The following is a 22,023-nucleotide window of genomic DNA, read 5'->3' as shown; positions in this document are numbered from 1 at the left end:
CTTGAACATGGAATGTCTGTACTGAAACCATGATGATTAGACCACTGCACCATCAGTCAGACACTCTCAGGCAAAGTCTCCTGGTAATTTTGAAGTGATCTTTTGTTCGTTAGCCTTCAGTAAAGTTTAAATAACACAGCATCATATTAATCAGATCTTTCTTAGCGCTGTTGAGGTCTTCTTTTGTATGATAGTGTAACAGCCGGGAATTGAACCCTGGTCTCCCACGTGGAAAGCCAACATCTTAACCACTACGACAATTTGAGTTATCCTCATTTCTCATCATTTTGGACCATGGGCTATAGCCCATATCGTACGGCATACTATAGCACGCCGCTTTTCATCGTTTTTGAGGATTTGAAAATAATGAAAATATGAAAAAAACGATGGGTTATAGCCCATGTCTCATTTAACCAGCCTTTTAGAATTTAGATGGACAGTGAAAATGTTCTTCAGGAGACTAGAACCCTGACTAGAACGATATGGGCTATAGCCCATGGTCCAAAATGATGAGAAACGAGGATAAGTTTTTTTTTTCAAAAGTTCAAAAAACATGGGCTATAACCCATCGTTTTTTTCATTTTTTCATTTTTTTCAAATCCTCAAAAATGATGAAAAACGGCATGCTATAGTATGCCATACGATAAGGGCTATATCCCATGGTCCAAAATGATGAGAAACGAGGATAACTTTCTTTTTCAAAATTTCAAAAAACATGGGCTATAACCCATCGTTTTTTTCATTTTTTTTCAAATCCTCAAAAATCATGAAAAACGGCGTGCTATAGTATGCCGTACGATATGGGCTATAGCCCATGGTCCAAAATGATGAGAAACGAGGATAACTTTTTTTTTCAAAATTTCAAAAAACATGGGCTATAACCCATCGTTTTTTTCATATTTTCATTATTTTCAAATCCTCAAAAATGATGAAAAACGGCATGCTATAGTATGCCATACGATAAGGGCTATATCCCATGGTCCAAAATGATGAGAAACGAGAATAACTTTTTTTTTCAAAATTTCAAAAAACATGGGCTATAACCCATCGTTTTTGTCATTTCGTCATTTTTTTCAAATCCTCAAAAATGATGAAAAACGGCGCGCTATAGTATGCCGTACGATATGGGCTATAGCCCATGGTCCAAAATGATGAGAAACGAGGATAACTTTTTTTTTCAAAATTTCAAAAAACATGGGCTATAACCCATCGTTTTTGTCATTTCGTCATTTTTTTCAAATCTTCAAAAATGATGAAAAACGGCGCGCTATAGTATGCCGTACGATATGGGCTATAGCCCACGGTCCAAAATGATGAGAAACGAGGCTAACTTTTTTTTTCAAAATTTCAAAAAACATGGGCTATAACCCATCGTTTTTGTCATTTCGTCATTTTTTTCAAATCCTCAAAAATGATGAAAAACGGCGCGCTATAGTATGCCGTACGATATGGGCTATAGCCCATGGTCCAAAATGATGAGAAACGAGGATAACTTTTTTTTTCAAAATTTCAAAAAACATGGGCTATAACCCATCGTTTTTGTCATTTTGTCATTTTTTTCAAATCCTCAAAAATGATGAAAAACGGCGCGCTATAGTATGCCGTACGATATGGGCTATAGCCCATGGTCCAAAATGATGAGAAACGAGGATAACTTTTTTTTTCAAAATTTCAAAAAACATGGGCTATAACCCATCGTTTTTGTCATTTTGTCATTTTTTTCAAATCTTCAAAAATGATGAAAAACGGCGCGCTATAGTATGCCGTACGATATGGGCTATAGCCCACAGTCCAAAATGATGAGAAACGAGGCTAACTTTTTTTTCCAAAATTTCAAAAAACATGGGCTATAACCCATCGTTTTTGTCATTTCGTCATTTTTTTCAAATCCTCAAAAATGATGAAAAACGGCGCGCTATAGTATGCCGTACGATATGGGCTATAGCCCATGGTCCAAAATGATGAGAAACGAGGATAACTTTTTTTTTCAAAATTTCAAAAAACATGGGCTATAACCCATCGTTTTTGTCATTTTGTCATTTTTTTCAAATCCTCAAAAATGATGAAAAACGGCACGCTATAGTATGCCGTACGATATGGGCTATAGCCCATGGTCCAAAATGATGAGAAACGAGGATAACTTTTTTTTTCAAAATTTCAAAAAACATGGGCTATAACCCATCGTTTTTGTCATTTTGTCATTTTTTTTCAAATCTTCAAAAATGATGAAAAACGGCGCGCTATAGTATGCCGTACGATATGGGCTATAGCCCATGGTCCAAAATGATGAGAAATGAGGATAACTCTAATTGTCGTAGTGGTTAAGATGTTGGCTTTCCACGTGGGAGACCAGGGTTCGATTCCCGGCTGTTACACTGTCATACAAAAGAAGACCTCAACAGCGCTAAGAAAGATCTGATTAATATGATGCTGTGTTATTTAAACTTTACTAACTGAAGGCTAACGAACAAAAGATCACTTCAAAATTACCAGGAGACTTTGCCTGAGAGTGTCTGACTGATGGTGCAGTGGTCTAATCATCAGGGTTTCAGTACAGACATTCCATGTTCAAGGCCTGTTCCTCCTACAGCTCAATTCTGCAGTAATTTGAACTTTTCAAGGCTAGAATAAAAAATAGAAACTCAAAAGCACCCGGAGACATCTGCTGAATGCCCAAAGGTGCCGTGGCGTAATGGTGTGGAGCGCTTGGCCCGATGCCTCTGCTACAGTCAGTTGGCCGGTTCAAGTCCCATGTCATGACATCAAGGTGCTGGAGGACCATCGGGAGTTCCTCCTACAGCTCAATGCAGCAGTAATTTGAACTTTTCAAGGCTAGAATAAAAAATAAAAACTCAAAAGCACCCGGAGACATCTGCTGAATGCCCAAAGGTGCCGTGGCGTAATGGTGTGGAGCGCTTGGCCCGTTGGCTCTGCTACAGTCAGTTGGCCGGTTCAAGTCCCATGTCATGACATCAAGGTGCTGGAGGACCATCGGGAGTTCCTCCTACAGCTCAATGCTGCAGTAATTTGAACTTTTCAAGGCTAGAATAAAAAATAAAAACTCAAAAGCACCCGGAGACATCTGCTGAATGCCCAAAGGTGCCGTGGCGTAATGGTGTGGAGCGCTTAGCCCGTTGCCTCTGCTACAGTCAGTTGGCCGGTTCAAGTCCCATGTCATGACATCAAAGTGCTGGAGGACCATCGGGAGACGGTGCTCTCTCCCCCTGTTTCCTGAAAAGTAGCATTTGGGGGTTATGTTTGAAAGAACCCTGTCCACCTAAAGTTTTACAGATAAGAATTAGGTCAAACTTTTAAAAAGAAATAGCAATGCATTTTGGCCCATCATCTGACAGAATAGTCTGTGACTATATGAATTTGACAATGAAAAACTGAAAATTGCGGAAATTGCGGAAATTGCAAATTTGGTAAATTGAAAATTTCAAATTGCGGAAATTGAAAATTGCGGAAATTGCGGAAATTGCAAATTGCGGAAATTGCAAATTTGGGAAATTGGAAATTGCGGAAATTGAGGAAATTGCAAATAGCGGAAATTGGAAATTGGAAATTGCAAATTGCGGAAATTGCAAATTTGGGAAATTGAGGTGGCCCAAAACTTGGTTGGAAAGTCCCTCTTTTATGTCTGGCTTCCAGGCCAGTTGGAAAATGGCACACTGAGAGGTGGTAAGAGTATGTTAAATTGGACATTTTCATGGTAAAAGATTAGCTGGACAGGGTTCTTTCAGACATAAGCCCCAACCGTTACATCTCAGGAAACAGGGGGAGAGAGCACCGTCTCCCGATGGTCCTCCAGCACCTTGATGTCATGACATGGGACTTGAACCGGCCAACTGACTGTAGCAGAGGCATCGGGCCAAGCGCTCCACACCATTACGCCACAGCACCTTTGGGCATTCAGCAGATGTCTCCGGGTGCTTTTGAGTTTTTATTTTTTATTCTAGCCTTGAAAAGTTGAAATTACTGCAGCATTGAGCTGTAGGAGGAACTCCCGATGGTCCTCCAGCACCTTGATGTCATGACATGGGACTTGAAACGGCCAACTGACTGTAGCAGAGGCATCGGGCCAAGCGCTCCACACCATTACGCCACGGCACCTTTGGGCATTCAGCAGATGTCTCCGGGTGCTTTTGAGTTTTTATTTTTTATTCTAGCCTTGAAAAGTTCAAATTACTGCAGCATTGAGCTGTAGGAGGAACTCCCGATGGTCCTCCAGCACCTTGATGTCATGACATGGGACTTGAACCGGCCAACTGACTGTAGCAGAGGCATCGGGCCAAGCGCTCCACACCATTACGCCACGGCACCTTTGGGCATTCAGCAGATGTCTCCGGGTGCTTTTGAGTTTTTATTTTTTATTCTAGCCTTGAAAAGTTCAAATTACTGCAGCATTGAGCTGTAGGAGGAACTCCCGATGGTCCTCCAGCACCTTGATGTCATGACATGGGACTTGAACCGGCCAACTGACTGTAGCAGAGGCATCGGGCCAAGCGCTCCACACCATTAGGCCACGGCACCTTTGGGCATTCAGCAGATGTCTCCGGGTGCTTTTGAGTTTTTATTTTTTATTCTAGCCTTGAAAAGTTCAAATTACTGCAGCATTGAGCTGTAGGAGGAACTCCCGATGGTCCACCAGCAACTTGATGTCATGACATGGGACTTGAACCGGCCAACTGACTGTAGCAGAGGCATCGGGCCAAGCGCTTCACACCATTACGCCACGGCACCTTTGGGCATTCAGCAGATGTCTCCGGGTGCTTTTGAGTTTTTATTTTTTATTCTAGCCTTGAAAAGTTCAAATTACTGCAGCATTGAGCTGTAGGAGGAACAGGCCTTGAACATGGAATGTCTGTACTGAAACCCTGATGATTAGACCACTGCACCATCAGTCAGACACTCTCAGGCAAAGTCTCCTGGTAATTTTGAAGTGATCTTTTGTTCGTTAGCCTTCAGTAAAGTTTAAATAACACAGCATCATATTAATCAGATCTTTCTTAGCGCTGTTGAGGTCTTCTTTTGTATGATAGTGTAACAGCCAGGAATCGAACCCTGGTCTCCCACGTGGAAAGCCAACATCTTAACCACTACGACAATTTGAGTTATCCTCATTTCTCATCATTTTGGACCATGGGCTATAGCCCATATCGTACGGCATACTATAGCACGCCGCTTTTCATCGTTTTTGAGGATTTGAAAATAATGAAAATATGAAAAAAACGATGGGTTATAGCCCATGTCTCATTTAACCAGCCTTTTAGAATTTAGATGGACAGTGAAAATGTTCTTCAGGAGACTAGAACCCTGACTAGAACGATATGGGCTATAGCCCATGGTCCAAAATGATGAGAAACGAGGATAAGTTTTTTTTTTCAAAATTTCAAAAAACATGGGCTATAACCCATCGTTTTTGTCATTTCGTCATTTTTTTCAAATCTTCAAAAATGATGAAAAACGGCGCGCTATAGTATGCCGTACGATATGGGCTATAGCCCACGGTCCAAAATGATGAGAAACGAGGCTAACTTTTTTTTTCAAAATTTCAAAAAACATGGGCTATAACCCATCGTTTTTGTCATTTTGTCATTTTTTTCAAATCTTCAAAAATGATGAAAAACGGCGCGCTATAGTATGCCGTACGATATGGGCTATAGCCCACAGTCCAAAATGATGAGAAACGAGGCTAACTTTTTTTTTCAAAATTTCAAAAAACATGGGCTATAACCCATCGTTTTTGTCATTTCGTCATTTTTTTCAAATCCTCAAAAATGATGAAAAACGGCGCGCTATAGTATGCCGTACGATATGGGCTATAGCCCATGGTCCAAAATGATGAGAAACGAGGATAACTTTTTTTTTCAAAATTTCAAAAAACATGGGCTATAACCCATCGTTTTTGTCATTTTTTTCAAATCCTCAAAAATGATGAAAAACGGCGCGCTATAGTTTGCCGTACGATATGGGCTATAGCCCATGGTCCAAAATGATGAGAAACGAGGATAACCTTTTTTTCAAAATTTCAAAAAACATGGGCTATAACCCATCGTTTTTGTCATTTTGTCATTTTTTTCAAATCTTCAAAAATGATGAAAAACGGCGCGCTATAGTATGCCGTACGATATGGGCTATAGCCCATGGTCCAAAATGATGAGAAATGAGGATAACTCTAATTGTCGTAGTGGTTAAGATGTTGGCTTTCCACGTGGGAGACCAGGGTTCGATTCCCGGCTGTTACACTATCATACAAAAGAAGACCTCAACAGCGCTAAGAAAGATCTGATTAATATGATGCTGTGTTATTTAAACTTTACTAACTGAAGGCTAACGAACAAAAGATCACTTCAAAATTACCAGGAGACTTTGCCTGAGAGTGTCTGACTGATGGTGCAGTGGTCTAATCATCAGGGTTTCAGTACAGACATTCCATGTTCAAGGCCTGTTCCTCCTACAGCTCAATTCTGCAGTAATTTGAACTTTTCAAGGCTAGAATAAAAAATAGAAACTCAAAAGCACCCGGAGACATCTGCTGAATGCCCAAAGGTGCCGTGGCGTAATGGTGTGGAGCGCTTGGCCCGATGCCTCTGCTACAGTCCGTTGGCCGGTTCAAGTCCCATGTCATGACATCAAGGTGCTGGAGGACCATCGGGAGTTCCTCCTACAGCTCAATGCAGCAGTAATTTGAACTTTTCAAGGCTAGAATAAAAAATAAAAACTCAAAAGCACCCGGAGACATCTGCTGAATGCCCAAAGGTGCCGTGGCGTAATGGTGTGGAGCGCTTGGCCCGTTGGCTCTGCTACAGTCAGTTGGCCGGTTCAAGTCCCATGTCATGACATCAAGGTGCTGGAGGACCATCGGGAGTTCCTCCTACAGCTCAATGCTGCAGTAATTTGAACTTTTCAAGGCTAGAATAAAAAATAAAAACTCAAAAGCACCCGGAGACATCTGCTGAATGCCCAAAGGTGCTGTGGCGTAATGGTGTGGAGCGCTTGGCCCGTTGCCTCTGCTACAGTCAGTTGGCCGGTTCAAGTCCCATGTCATGACATCAAAGTGCTGGAGGACCATCGGGAGACGGTGCTCTCTCCCCCTGTTTCCTGAAAAGTAGCATTTGGGGGTTATGTTTGAAAGAACCCTGTCCACCTAAAGTTTTACAGATAAGAATTAGGTCAAACTTTTAAAAAGAAATAGCAATGCATTTTGGCCCATCATCTGACAGAATAGTCTGTGACTATATGAATTTGACAATGAAAAACTGAAAATTGCGGAAATTGCGGAAATTGCAAATTTGGGAAATTGAACATTTCAAATTGCGGAAATTGCGGAAATTGCAAATTGCGGAAATTGCAAATTTGGGAAATTGCAAATTTGGGAAATTGGAAATTGCGGAAATTGAGGAAATTGCAAATAGCGGAAATTGGAAATTGGAAATTGCAAATTGCGGAAATTGCAAATTTGGGAAATTGAGGTGGCCCAAAACTTGGTTGGAAAGTCCCTCTTTTATGTCTGGCTTCCAGGCCAGTTGGAAAATGGCACACTGAGAGGTGGTAAGAGTATGTTAAATTGGACATTTTCATAGTAAAAGATTAGCTGGACAGGGTTCTTTCAGACATAAGCCCCAACCGTTACATCTCAGGAAACAGGGGGAGAGAGCACCGTCTCCCGATGGTCCTCCAGCACCTTGATGTCATGACATGGGACTTGAACCGGCCAACTGACTGTAGCAGAGGCATCAGGCCAAGCGCTCCACACCATTACGCCACAGCACCTTTGGGCATTCAGCAGATGTCTCCGGGTGCTTTTGAGTTTTTATTTTTTATTCTAGCCTTGAAAAGTTGAAATTACTGCAGCATTGAGCTGTAGGAGGAACTCCCGATGGTCCTCCAGCACCTTGATGTCATGACATGGGACTTGAACCGGCCAACTGACTGTAGCAGAGGCATCGGGCCAAGCGCTCCACACCATTACGCCACGGCACCTTTGGGCATTCAGCAGATGTCTCCGGGTGCTTTTGAGTTTTTATTTTTTATTCTAGCCTTGAAAAGTTCAAATTACTGCAGCATTGAGCTGTAGGAGGAACTCCCGATGGTCCTCCAGCACCTTGATGTCATGACATGGGACTTGAACCGGCCAACTGACTGTAGCAGAGGCATCGGGCCAAGCGCTCCACACCATTAGGCCACGGCACCTTTGGGCATTCAGCAGATGTCTCCGGGTGCTTTTGAGTTTTTATTTTTTATTCTAGCCTTGAAAAGTACAAATTACTGCAGCATTGAGCTGTAGGAGGAACTCCCGATGGTCCACCAGCAACTTGATGTCATGACATGGGACTTGAACCGGCCAACTGACTGTAGCAGAGGCATCGGGCCAAGCGCTTCACACCATTACGCCACGGCACCTTTGGGCATTCAGCAGATGTCTCCGGGTGCTTTTGAGTTTTTATTTTTTATTCTAGCCTTGAAAAGTTCAAATTACTGCAGCATTGAGCTGTAGGAGGAACAGGCCTTGAACATGGAATGTCTGTACTGAAACCCTGATGATTAGACCACTGCACCATCAGTCAGACACTCTCAGGCAAAGTCTCCTGGTAATTTTGAAGTGATCTTTTGTTCGTTAGCCTTCAGTAAAGTTTAAATAACACAGCATCATATTAATCAGATCTTTCTTAGCGCTGTTGAGATCTTCTTTTGTATGATAGTGTAACAGCCAGGAATCGAACCCTGGTCTCCCACGTGGAAAGCCAACATCTTAACCACTACGACAATTTGAGTTATCCTCATTTCTCATCATTTTGGACCATGGGCTATAGCCCATATCGTACGGCATACTATAGCACGCCGCTTTTCATCGTTTTTGAGGATTTGAAAATAATGAAAATATGAAAAAAACGATGGGTTATAGCCCATGTCTCATTTAACCAGCCTTTTAGAATTTAGATGGACAGTGAAAATGTTCTTCAGGAGACTAGAACCCTGACTAGAACGATATGGGCTATAGCCCATGGTCCAAAATGATGAGAAACGAGGATACGTTTTTTTTTTTTTCAAAATTTCAAAAAACATGGGCTATAACCCATCGTTTTTTTTCATTTTTTCATTTTTTTCAAATCCTCAAAAATGATGAAAAACGGCATGCTATAGTATGCCATACGATAAGGGCTATATCCCATGGTCCAAAATGATGAGAAACGAGGATAACTTTTTTTTTCAAAATTTCAAAAAACATGGGCTATAACCCATCGTTTTTGTCATTTCGTCATTTTTTTAAAATCCTCAAAAATGATGAAAAACGGCGCGCTATAGTATGCCGTACGATATGGGCTATAGCCCATGGTCCAAAATGATGAGAAACGAGGATAACTTTTTTTTCCAAAATTTCAAAAAACATGGGCTATAACCCATCGTTTTTGTCATTTCGTCATTTTTTTCAAATCTTCAAAAATGATGAAAAACGGCGCGCTATAGTATGCCGTACGATATGGGCTATAGCCCACGGTCCAAAATGATGAGAAACGAGGCTAACTTTTTTTTCCAAAATTTCAAAAAACATGGGCTATAACCCATCGTTTTTGTCATTTTGTCATTTTTTTCAAATCCTCAAAAATGATGAAAAACGGCGCGCTATAGTATGCCGTACGATATGGGCTATAGCCCATGGTCCAAAATGATGAGAAACGAGGATAACTTTTTTTTTCAAAATTTCAAAAAACATGGGCTATAACCCATCGTTTTTGTCATTTTGTCATTTTTTTCAAATCCTCAAAAATGATGAAAAACGGCGCGCTATAGTATGCCGTACGATATGGGCTATAGCCCATGGTCCAAAATGATGAGAAACGAGGATAACTTTTTTTTTCAAAATTTCAAAAAACATGGGCTATAACCCATCGTTTTTGTCATTTTGTCATTTTTTTCAAATCTTCAAAAATGATGAAAAACGGCGCGCTATAGTATGCCGTACGATATGGGCTATAGCCCACGGTCCAAAATGATGAGAAACGAGGATAACTTTTTTTTTCAAAATTTCAAAAAACATGGGCTATAACCCATCGTTTTTTTCATTTTTTCATTTTTTTCAAATCCTCAAAAATGATGAAAAACGGCGTGCTATAGTATGCCGTACGGTAGGGGCTATAGCCCATGTTCAAAAATGATGAAAAATGAGGATAACATTTTTTTCAAAAATTCAAAAAACGATGGGCTATAACCCATGTTTTTTGAAATTTTGAATTTTCTTCAAATCCTCAAAAATGATGAAAAACGGCGTGCTATAGTATGCCGTACGGTAGGGGCTATATCCCATGTTCAAAAATGATGAAAAATGAGGATAACATTTTTTCAAAAATTCAAAAAACGATGGGCTATAACCCATGTTTTTTGAAATTTTGAATTTTCTTCAAATCCTCAAAATTGATGAAAAACGGCGTGCTATAGTATGCCGTAGGGTAGGGGCTATAGCCCATGTTCAAGAATTATGAAAAATGAGGATAACATTTTTTTCAAAAATTCAAAAAACGATGGGCTATAACCCATGTTTTTTGAAATTTTGAATTTTCTTCAAATCCTCAAAAATGATGAAAAACGGCGTGCTATAGTATGGCATGAATTGAACAAAGGGCATTGTTCAATTCATCAAAACATTTAGAGACAAACAAATAGACACTTATATGTAGTTAAAGCAACAGAGTTAAGCAACAGAAACAAACAACAATGGATTCTACAGTGTAAAGACACCAATTTAATTATAAATGTCAATAAAGTTGAATATCTAATAATATCAATTTAAAATGTATTATCCAATACAAATTTCCTTACCATTTTTAATGTTTTACTTTGTATTGCTATTTTTATTTGCTAATTGTAGATTGACCTACTTTTTGTTTCTGGCATTCCGCTGCTTGTTATTTTTTATTACTTTGAGTTGCATTTTATGTATGACATGTGCTATATAAATAAAGTTTAATATGTGAAGTACTTTAGTTGTCAAGGATGCAGACAGAGTTGAACCCAGGAGCAAAGTCACAACAAACTAGAGTATAATAATAAAGTATTTAATAAAGAATTACGAGATATCTTACACAGGGGAATGCAGGTAGGAATCAGGCATGAATCAGAATGACATCAAAGTCAACACATGAACAGGCAGGACATCTGTGACACAGGTTATGAACTGACAATGAGTGTTTGTACTGAGTCCAGTTTTATAGTGAGCAGGTTGATTGGAGAAGTGTTCACTGCTGGGCTGATTAGGTAGTTGACAGGTGTGTAAATGGAACTGGGTGTGCTGGAATGGGATATGGGAGGCCAGTGTGGAGACTGAGGGAGAGACAGAATGTGACAGAGTTGCATTTTATGTATGAAATGTGCTATATAAATAAAGTTTACACCACTGACTGTCCCTCCATATAAAATAAAGGCGAAAGTCACAAAAGGAATCCCCATGATTGTGTGCCACTGAGGCACACAATCATGGGGAATTTCTGTGCTGCTTTAAAGTTGTCCTTCTGAAAGTGTCACATGTTCTCCCAGTGTCCCCTAGGGTAGGTACCCTCACATGTCCTCCCCGTGTCCCCTAGGGTAGGTATACCCTCACAAAAAACATGCAGTAATCCTGGTCTCTAAACTATACCTCCCAGCCGGGGCGCCTGATGGAGGGGAAAGGAACTGGTTGGAATAACGCGTTCCTTCCACACGCTACGTGGGGAAACTCCCCCCTGTCAGGTGTAAAGGAGCAAGTCAGTAGCTCTCCCCATGTCCCCCATATATGGGGACTAGGTTTGCGGAGGGTTTGTAGAGCTTAGAGTGTGTAGAGGTGTAAAATGTGTACATCATGGTTTCATGGTTTCATAGTCTCTCTCTCTCTCTCTCTCTCTCTCTCTGACTGCTGCAAGGAATAAAATTCTGTGGTGTCAATGGTGGGTTTTCTTTTCACACACACACACACACACAGACACACACAGACACACACACACACACACACTGTAATTAATGCGGAAGCCAAACCCCTGTCCCGCCACCTGGGCTGCACTCAGCAGGGACGTTGCTAAGCAACGGTCGGTGTTCTGCTCTGAGGGGGCGGGACAGACGTGTGTGCGTGTGTGTGCGTGCGTGCGTGCGTGCGTGCGTGTGTGTGTGTGTGTGTGTGCGTGCGTGTGGAGGGGGTGGAAGAAGAGTCTAGTGTATCATGGAGGACTTTGAGTTTGCACAGCAGGCCTCAAAGCTCTTCTCCACTCACTGCGTATACAAGTCAATAACAGATAAAAGTCACATACGATACGATACGATACAACTTTATTGTTTTATAGGGCGGCTGTGGCTCAGGAGGTAGAGAGCAGGTCCGTCCAATGATCCATGGGTCGGCGGTTCGAATCCCGGCTCGACCTCCTCCTGTCCTACATGTCGAAGTGTCCTTGGGCAAGACGACACTAGACAAGACGATATGGGCTATATCCCATGGTCCAAAATGATGAGAAACGAGGATTCAAAAAACATGGGCTATAACCCATCGTTTTTTTCATTTTTTTCAAATCCTCAAAAATGATGAAAAACGGCATGCTATAACTCCCCTCTCCCCTGCCTCTCTCTCTCTCTCTCTCTCTCTGTAATTATCAGGCAACAGTGCAACACTATCTCTCTTTCTGTTTCTGACTCTAAACATAGTCACAGTCACATAGGTTAGGAGTGGACAGACATTGCTGTTCCTTGGAGTGGTTGCACCACTCAAAAATATTTAGGTCCATATGGTCGGTTCCTATTGCAATCCTTGATTGACCCTGACCGACACCCCAACAAACTCAATTGTCAGTATTCACAGGGTAAAGCCACCAGGTGATTTTTGTTGCTTCACCGGCACCTCCTGCTGGTTGTTCGATGCGACTGTTCAGTGGAGAGTCACTTAGTAGTGAACCTCGACAATGCGTTATGCTCTCCCTGTTCAACTCCTCACTGTCAGATGAAAGGAACCGGCTGCTGACTCCATGTGTTATTCCACAGGATAACTGTGTTTTTGTTGTTGTAATTCTTTTGGCAGACGGACCAATTTATGGCTTATAGTAAATGTTCAGGATCTTGAACAGAAAGGTCCCAGAGACTGATTGGCATCAGGTTTCCTGGACGGACGTCAAACCCTGTTCCTAATGTGTGACCGTGAAGGAGATGCGGTCACACTGGTCCTCCTGAGGGGTAATGGCGATAAGTGGAAGTTGGTGGTCTTGGAGTCTACAGAGACACTATGGGACATGGAAGAGAAACATAAAACAGAGCACTCAGACTTAGATATACTTAGCAATAGACTTTCGCCATGTCATGGCCATGTGGCTTATCTTGGTCCCTAGGGATTTAGGTATGTGCCACATTTACTGAGAGAGCGGTACACAACCATTTCACCAGAGCCAGATGTGAAGCCTCCTGCTTTCCAGAATAAAGTGGGCAAAGGATCATTTACTTACATAGGAGCCACACAGTGGAACAACCTCGAAACGGGTGTCAAACTGACCAAACCAATTTGAGGTGTTTTAAACAGCAGACAAAAACATGTCTATTGGAAAAGGTTCCCCTATAGAGGGTCATTACTAGTATAGGATAGAATTAGATAAGGTAGCACTTGTTTTTATGTCATGTACAGTTACTGTCATGTTTATTTTTAGCTTAAAGGACAAGTTTTGTTCATGTTTGTTATTAGATAAAATAAAAGATGAGTGTTAATCTTTTTTCATTTACTGCTTTCTTTCATTTTAGGGATTTTGGCTGTTTTTGACAGGGGGGGGGGGGGGGCAATCGAGCATGGGGCTAAATATGTCTTTTTTTAATGTTATGGTGATTTCTTTTTTTATGGTTTACTATAGTCCTAATAAACACCAGGAAATGACGGTTTACTATAGTCCTAATAAACACCAGGAAATTACATCTGGCCACAGAAGATCACAGGATCTACTGAATGTGAAGGTAGCCTACTGGGGGAAACCGGGGCTTATGCTGAGTGTATAGGCTCAATATGTCAGTTTGTCACATTATCCCTAAAACGAAAGAAAGCCGCAAATGAAAGAAAATGAACACTCACCTTTTAGTTTCTCTAATAACAACCTAAAACATGAACCTTGGTTGAAAAAAAACTAAAGTTGTCCTTTAATCTGTTAAATGTGAGGACCTCAATGGAAATACATTCCTGGACTTTCTTGTGAAAATCCTCAAATGCTGATGTAACCATGTGGTTTTAAATGCTTTTTAAAATAAATCTAATCAAATACTGGTAGTTACGCCATCAGTAGGTGTTTGTCCACTGGTCCCCACCGTGTAGTTTGGTTAGGCACGCTATAGTCTCGCATAGCCAGACAACTATTCCACAATCCCTGAATGCTATATAGTCTGGAACTACACCTCCTGAAATCTGAGTGAGGAAGCTGGCATTTATGCTCAAATAAATACATTTAAAAATATCTTTACATATATTTTATTAATATCCATTTCTGCTAAGCAGCAAGCTTAACTTCCACTTCATGGCGTGCTCATGATCCCGTGCTCCGGACTGTATAACCGGAAACATCTGACAATTGTGGAAGGCAACAGTCTGGCTACACGAGACTAGGCACGCTATGACCTTGCCTGGCGTGCCACTCCGTCGTAAACCACCGGACATGCGCTAATCTGGTGATGTCCACCTGGGTCCCTTGGTGCACACTTCATTTGATGGACACATTTGTTATTTCCTAACAGGCCCTTGTCCGTGCCAATATATTGTGGAGCATCCTACATAATGATTTAGTGACATTTACTTGTGATATGGAATACCTTCTATGTTCATACTAGAATACATTTAACTTTTCTAGATTACATTTTCCATTAATACCCTCCATTTCCCTTTAATTGATACATCTATGTTTGACATTGCTCCATTTTCTTTTCTTGTAGATTTGTGGTCAACAACTACCAGCCAGGGCGGTTCTGTGTGTTGTTTTGTGTCTGTATGATACCGTTTCTTTATTAGATGCAAACATATCATACATACCTACCGGGGTGTGTGTGTGTGTGTGTGTGTGTGTGTGCGCACACACACACACACACACACACACACACACACACACTTTTGACCACTGAAAAACCATAATTGGTCGATCACTACTCATTTCTATTCCACAAACCCTCTATTTCCAGATATATTAATCAAATTACCTACAAAATCTGTTTGGTTGAGGTTGCAATAGTGTGTGTGTGTGTGTGTGTGTGTGTGTGTGTGTGTGTGGGGGGGGGGGGGGGGGGGGGGGGTATTGTATTATTGAAGCTACCTTTGGCATGGGTTCAGGTTTGAACCACTGTTTGATTCCGTTGATTCTCTTCTGCTGGTGCAGTAGGATATACGCCATGACCACCGACAGAACCACCACTATGATCACACAGGACACTGATGCGATTATCTTAACCTGCTGTAGCTTTTCATCTAGAAAAAAGAAAGAAAAAAAAAGCACACGAATACATATATTATACACACACATACCGGTAAGCAGTAAGCACATGCCTGCACACATGAACAATGCAGGCATGAACACCTACAGTGTGCAAGTGGACACACCCAAAACTACACTCTGCACTCCCTAACGTAAGTGTAGCGAGACGGGAAACAGGGAGGGAGAGTCGGGGGGTGGCATGCAGTTAAGATCTGCGCTGGCCGGGAATGGAACCAGGACTTGCTGTCAGGCGTCAGAGCCTATGTGGTACGAGCCTTAACCGGCCGGACGTAGCGTGTGGAAGGAATTCCGATCAGTTCCTTTCCCCTCCATCAGGCGTAGTTTAGAGACCAGAATGACTGCATGTTTTTGTGAGGGTACATACCCTAGGGCAGTGGTTCCCAAAGTGGGGTCCGGGGACCCCCAGGGGTACCTGAGGGAGTTCCAGGGGGGACACATCTATTTTGTTCATGTTCATAAAGTGTTAAAGTGTTTAAAGCAGTGGTTCCCAAACTTTTTCATGTCAAGGACCCCCAAATTGACACTACTTAGCCCGTGGACCCCCATTTGAAAAGATATGCCAGGGACCCCCATAAGAGAAGACGTACACATTTAGACGTCTACATTTAGACGTCTACATTTAGACGTCTACATTTATGATGAAAAATGATGAAAAACGGCATGCCATAGTATGCCGTACGATATGGGCTATAGCCCACGGTCCAAAATGATGAGAAACGAGGCTAACTTTTTTTTTCAAAATTTCAAAAAACATGGGCTATAACCCATCGTTTTTTTCATTTTTTTCAAATCCTCAAAAATGATGAAAAACGGCGTGCCATAGTATGCCGTACGATATGGGCTATAGCCCACGGTCCAAAATGATGAGAAACGAGGCTAACTTTTTTTTTCAAAATTTCAAAAAACATGGGCTATAACCCATCGTTTTTTTCTATAAATAATTGTATAATGGACAATTTACTTTTTGGGCAAGTGGGCATGCCCTTTTAAGCAAGTAGAACATAACCTGTATTTGTAAAAGTACGAAAAAGTACAGTAAAAGTATGATCCTCAAACAATATAAAAACCGGAAGAAATTGTATTTTGAATAACAATCAAACTGATTTAATATGGCTTTAATCTGAGCTTACCTGACTCTGGTATGACCATGCACTCTGGACAGCTGGGAGGACCAAGGTCTATCGTGTCGTATAAGACAATCTGGACATACACACAGTAGCTCTTTCCCTCATCCAGCCCTCTGATACTCACTGAAGATTTGGAGTCTGGAGCATGTATTTTATATTCCTGTATGGACAGTAGATGAATATTAGATCCTGTAATTGACTTTGATTTTACACACTTAGACATTTAAGACATTATCCAAACCAACTTGCATCACAATGCAAGCAACCATAATCAGTTTTGTTTTGCATACATATAGTTTGTTTTGGGAAGCCTGGAGTATAAAGGCCTATTCATAGTCTGGATTTTCGGTGGTGAGGTGACCACCGCTCCGGTGGTGAGCTGACCACCGGAGCTGAAATATCGTTGAGCGGTGGTGAGTAAAAACAGAGAGTGGTGGCGGTGGTTTGCTCTTCACCGCGGCTCGTGACGTCATGTTGTAGTTCGGTGGTCACCTAACCACCGAAAATCCAGACTATGTATGAGCCTTAAGCCACCTTTCTGCATGAATTTCTATGGCAAAAATACTTTTCCAAGCGCCGAGCATTACCTTTCAGCACTCTTGGCGTTTTTGGAAGGGTATCCAGCATTCCAGCACGCTTCAAAAAGAAATTTGTTTTGCCACGCCAATTTTAATCCTACTTGATCCATCCGACTATGGTCATTTACAAACCAACTTTGAATCATTACTACAACCATTACTACATTAGTACAACAAAATAAACCATGATTATAGGTTATTTGTCCTAGTAATGCAGCTGACAAGACCACAGCAATGGTTGATCACTTCAACGTTGTGGGCATTAATAAACATTAAACACTCACTGGACATGATATCCAAAGCGCTCCTCTACTCATAAAATGATTTCCGTGCACACACAACCCCTAAGATAAAGGTAAGAATGTTCTTTTGAATAAAGCTGTGAGGTGTCTCACCTCTAGTGGCTGACCTTCCAGACCATAATAAACCCTGTATTTAGCAAATGTGTGATGCAGCATCAGTCTGTGGTTACTGCTCAGAGTTACAGACAGGATGCCCGGCAGAGTACGTAACGCATACACAGATGGGCCACAGGAGTCACCTGGAGGAGAGTATAAGATATGAGTACAATTCATTGATAATGACACACACACACACACACACACACACACACACACACACACACACACACACACACACACACACACACACACACACACACACACACACACACACACACACACACACACACACACTTAATACACTTAATACCTAGTATACTGCAGGCCTCAACAGGTGTAGAGGTCAGGTTGTGTGTGTGTGCTTGCACCCTCAGCTGCACACAGCCATACTTTGTAACATCACAGGAAGTAAGCGCTGTCTCAACACAGGACTGGACATCCTTCCACGTATTAGAGCGAGACTCAGAGCTGAGAATGAAAAACAAACCTCAGTCATGAATACATTAAAATAAACTAAGAATAACGTGATTCACTCACAGGAGTACAAATGCACCAGCTCAGTGGCCTTGTCGTTAGAGTGTCCGCCCTGATACTGGGACATACCAAAGATTATAAAAATGGTTCCTAATGCCTCCCTGCTTGGCACTCAGTCAGCATCAAGGGCTGGATTGGCCGTAAATCCTGTGACATCATGTGAAGGAGGTACGTGTATGGCTGAGGTATGTAGTACTTGAACCAGAGCCAGAGGCGCAATTACCATAGAGGCAAGGGAGGCAGCTGCCTCCTGAACTCCATTTGAAAAACATAATTGACACCAAACACCAAACCAGAGCTATCAATGGGCAGTGGATTGGACATCACCTGTACTTGCCTGGCAGGAACAATCTCTTTGAAAACCTGTTTAGTGTTTCTGATTGTGCAACCACAAAATGCATTTGAAAAGACGCAAATTAAGTTAGTACAGCCTGACAAAAATTGAGTGTTCCCACTCAATTTAAGCAAAGTCTCATTACTTCTAATGCAATGTTGAATTGACTCAGTAATTTGTGCAGGTTCACCTCTGTAATGCTGCATAGGCCTACTGTGCATTTGTTTTAGAATAAAAATACAAACATTGCTTATACTTGTGTTGTTGTTGGTTTTTTGTCCCCCCACGGGTGGTCCGGGCCAGCCACGATTGTACGTTTGCCTCCCTAAAATGTAATTCCTGCATATGCCACTGAACACCAAGCCACCGTCCTCACACTATACAGAAACAGGAGATAGGCTCCTGACCTATGGGCCAAATGGCCCCGTAACGGTGGCTACTTACTTACAGGAGATCCATAAGCTCAATTTAAACTCCATCACACACAACAGTGTAGCTTTCTAACTAGTCTGCAAGCGACTACGTCATGCGATGGAGCATAGATTTGCCAATATTGCAACACGGCACTACACCAGGGTTTGTGGTTCCATGTACTGTATATCGTTTGCAGACAGTGTAGGTGACAATGACATTGATACTGTATGTTGATGTACCTCCGGAATTGAACAGTGTAGGCGACATGATTGTGTTGATGTGCAGGAGTCCACATCAGGAGCGAGTTGTTAACATGGACATCTTGTGGCGATGCCAGCTCCTCTGAATGGACTGGGAGAGACAAGGCAATTGACAATAAGTTATTATTCTATTAAAGCACATAAAGTGCTACACACACACACACACACACACACACACACACACACACACACACACACACACACAGTCATGAAGAAAAACAAAACAGATGATCAGGCCACTGCACTCAAATGTGCAAACTTTGTTCTCCCCTTTAAAAATCAAGTTAGTGCTTCTTTAACCCTATAATCATGGCTGTGATATACATACCGGTGGCGGTGCATATCATTATTAGCAATAGCAGCATGCATTACACATGTATTATGATGTATTACATCATATAATACATCATAATACATGTGTATACATGTATACATGTGTTTCATGTATTATATGAAACGTAGTTATAGTGTAATACAACAGCAACTGGCAGTGGTTTTAAGAAAAACAACCACCTGAAACATGACGGTCATATGAGCGTCATGTGAACCATACGACTATAACCTTCTGAAAGCGACGAAGCTTTTAATTTACGATAGCCTATATCTTACTAGCAAAGGTAGTATAGTTAGAAACAATAATAATACTTTACCTCGAACCGCAATCACATAAATCCACAGCAAAACGTACATGATGTGAATTAAGTATTACATTTCAGACGCAGCATTTCAGAAGCAGAGGAACATTACAATTAAACCCCATATAGATCATGAAACGAACTATATTAGTTCACAAAGACACAAAACATGGATATTATTATTCATGCATAAGTTCCCGGAAAATGAGAGCGACACTCCCATGACTTCCGTTATGTCCCAATCCTAAACTGTTCTTCTTGGAGTTGTATGGTGGTTGGTGGTATCCATAGTCGTTGCAATACTGCCACCTTCTGTTTAGCTTGGAATGTGGATCTCTGTGGAATTAATTATATTCTTGCAGTCTGTGGTTCCCAAACCTTTTCATGTCAAGGACCCCCAAATATTTAGCCCACAGACCCCCATTTGAAGAGATAATGCCAGGGACCACCATAAGAGAAGATTTGTATGGCTCTAGCAGTGATTCTCAACCTGTTTAATTTCAATTAGACCCCCAGTTTGACATGCATTAGTCCCTTGCCATTTCTATCTCTGGGACCCCAATTTATATTGTAAAATAGTGAGTTACAGACCCATTTGGTTCCTAAATATAATTTAGCTGGGGACCCCCTGGAACTCTCTCAAGGACCCCTAGGGGTCCCCGGACCAAACATCTGTCTAGACCGTCTTGTCTAGTCTTCTTGGAGACTGGTGCAACATTTGCTCATTGATGTTGGTCTTACTGGAGTAGTTTGCTCAACATGTTTTTTGAACATCATCAACTCTGAGTAACATTTAGTATGTGTTGAAGGCTTTCTGCTGTGGGATTTTGATATTATGGATCTTGTTTCTTTACTTTTTCTATGTTTGCCAAAGATGATACAAAGATTAGTAGGCCTACATCACACTCCATTCGGGTAAATTAAAAAAGATACACCTCATAATTTGCACAGTATTACTATGTTGTGTGTACACTATTGTTAGGCTCTATGCACAGTAAACATGTTGTTACAACTTAAGTGATACTAATTCAGGCTCTGTTCCATTCTGGTGAAAGTGTTCTGCTATTGTCAATGTAGACTTCTGGACAGCCTTGTTTACACTACATGGAACTTAAAGCTAGGTCACACTCCAGTTAGCTAAATAGCTACTTGATTTGAGATGTTCCTTCTAATCATTTCACACATAGGCAATAAGATGCAGATAGAGCAGGTGGAGCCAAATACTGTAGTATAACTTGACTGTAACCAAATATGTTAAGTGATATCAAGTCTACAGAAATTAATAACTTGTTATGAGGATACATTTGAGCATTGAGCTTGGTTTCCCTCATCCAGATGTGCTAATAATAGTATAGTAGGCCTGGTTAGTAGCTAGGCATGCATTTCTCTGCACTATTGTTGAAGCTGCATTCTTTCACAATTTCTCAAGTTTGGGACATTTGATACATTTTAGGGACTTCTACTCAAGTGGGTTTGTTATTATTTTTCCACCCTTTAAAGTTAAGTCAAAATAAAACTAATTTGTGTGATATTTGATTAGGACCGTTTTGTCCCCATTTGGGACACCATATACATTTAGTGGCATAACTCCACAAGTATGCAAGCTACATTTACACAAATGGTATTGCTGTATTCAGTAGAACCACACCTTTCATACGCCCTCATATGTGTTGCTATGACAATCCATTTTAAAGTCACTACAAAGTAAAGAAGACATTCTATAATAGATTTACATTTCCGCCTATTGTAGGTACGTGTGTTCAAATGACTATATCTCATATTGATCGTTGCACTTTCTTTTAATCTGTTGCACTATTGCTGTTATTGTCACCGTTACCTGCTTTGTTTTATTGTACGTGGATGAGAGGGAAACGAAATTTCAGCCCTATATGACATATATTGGTTTGACAATAAGAATCCTTGAATCTTGACTATTGACATTCAGATATTGACATGCATTTTTTTTTGTAGACTGTAGAGGCATATCCTAGCTTCAAGTATGCCAAGTGTTAAACCTTCCAAGGTTTAAACCTTCCAAGAGCTTCATTATGAATCTACATGAGTTTATATACCATCAACTGGGGATGGCAATGAAGGACCGGGAAGTCTGGCGTAATATTGTGAAATCCACGATCTCGACCACGGTCGAAAAATGATGATGATGATGATGAATAAAAAGAATACAAATTACTGAGATTTCTGTCATACATACTATATTTACCATTTTCCAATTTTTTTAGCTAGTGAAGAGGCTCAAGAGAGCAGCCGCATTG

At 41.2% G+C, this 22,023-nt stretch overlaps 1 protein-coding gene across 1 annotated transcript; it reads right to left on the bottom strand.

Annotated features, from left to right (window-relative positions):
• Positions 1–12,280: 12,280 nt before the first annotated feature.
• ifngr2 (interferon gamma receptor 2) lies at positions 12,281–19,977 on the bottom strand. Its single transcript, XM_080785609.1, has 7 exons — positions 19,766–19,977; positions 19,095–19,206; positions 17,884–18,041; positions 17,568–17,713; positions 16,598–16,754; positions 15,288–15,439; positions 12,281–13,235 (listed from the first exon to the last, which is right to left on the bottom strand). Exons 1-7 carry the CDS (start codon positions 19,803–19,805, stop codon positions 13,140–13,142), a joined length of 861 nt encoding a protein of 286 aa, XP_080641735.1. The 5' UTR covers positions 19,806–19,977; the 3' UTR covers positions 12,281–13,139.
• Positions 19,978–22,023: the final 2,046 nt, after the last annotated feature.

Source organism: Protomyctophum bolini (assembly GCF_963924005.1).
Source record: "Protomyctophum bolini genome assembly, chromosome: 16".
Lineage (NCBI taxonomy): Eukaryota > Metazoa > Chordata > Actinopteri > Myctophiformes > Myctophidae > Protomyctophum > Protomyctophum bolini.
Note: the sequence above shows the minus strand (reverse complement) of the source record. Positions and strands in the feature narration are given on the sequence as shown.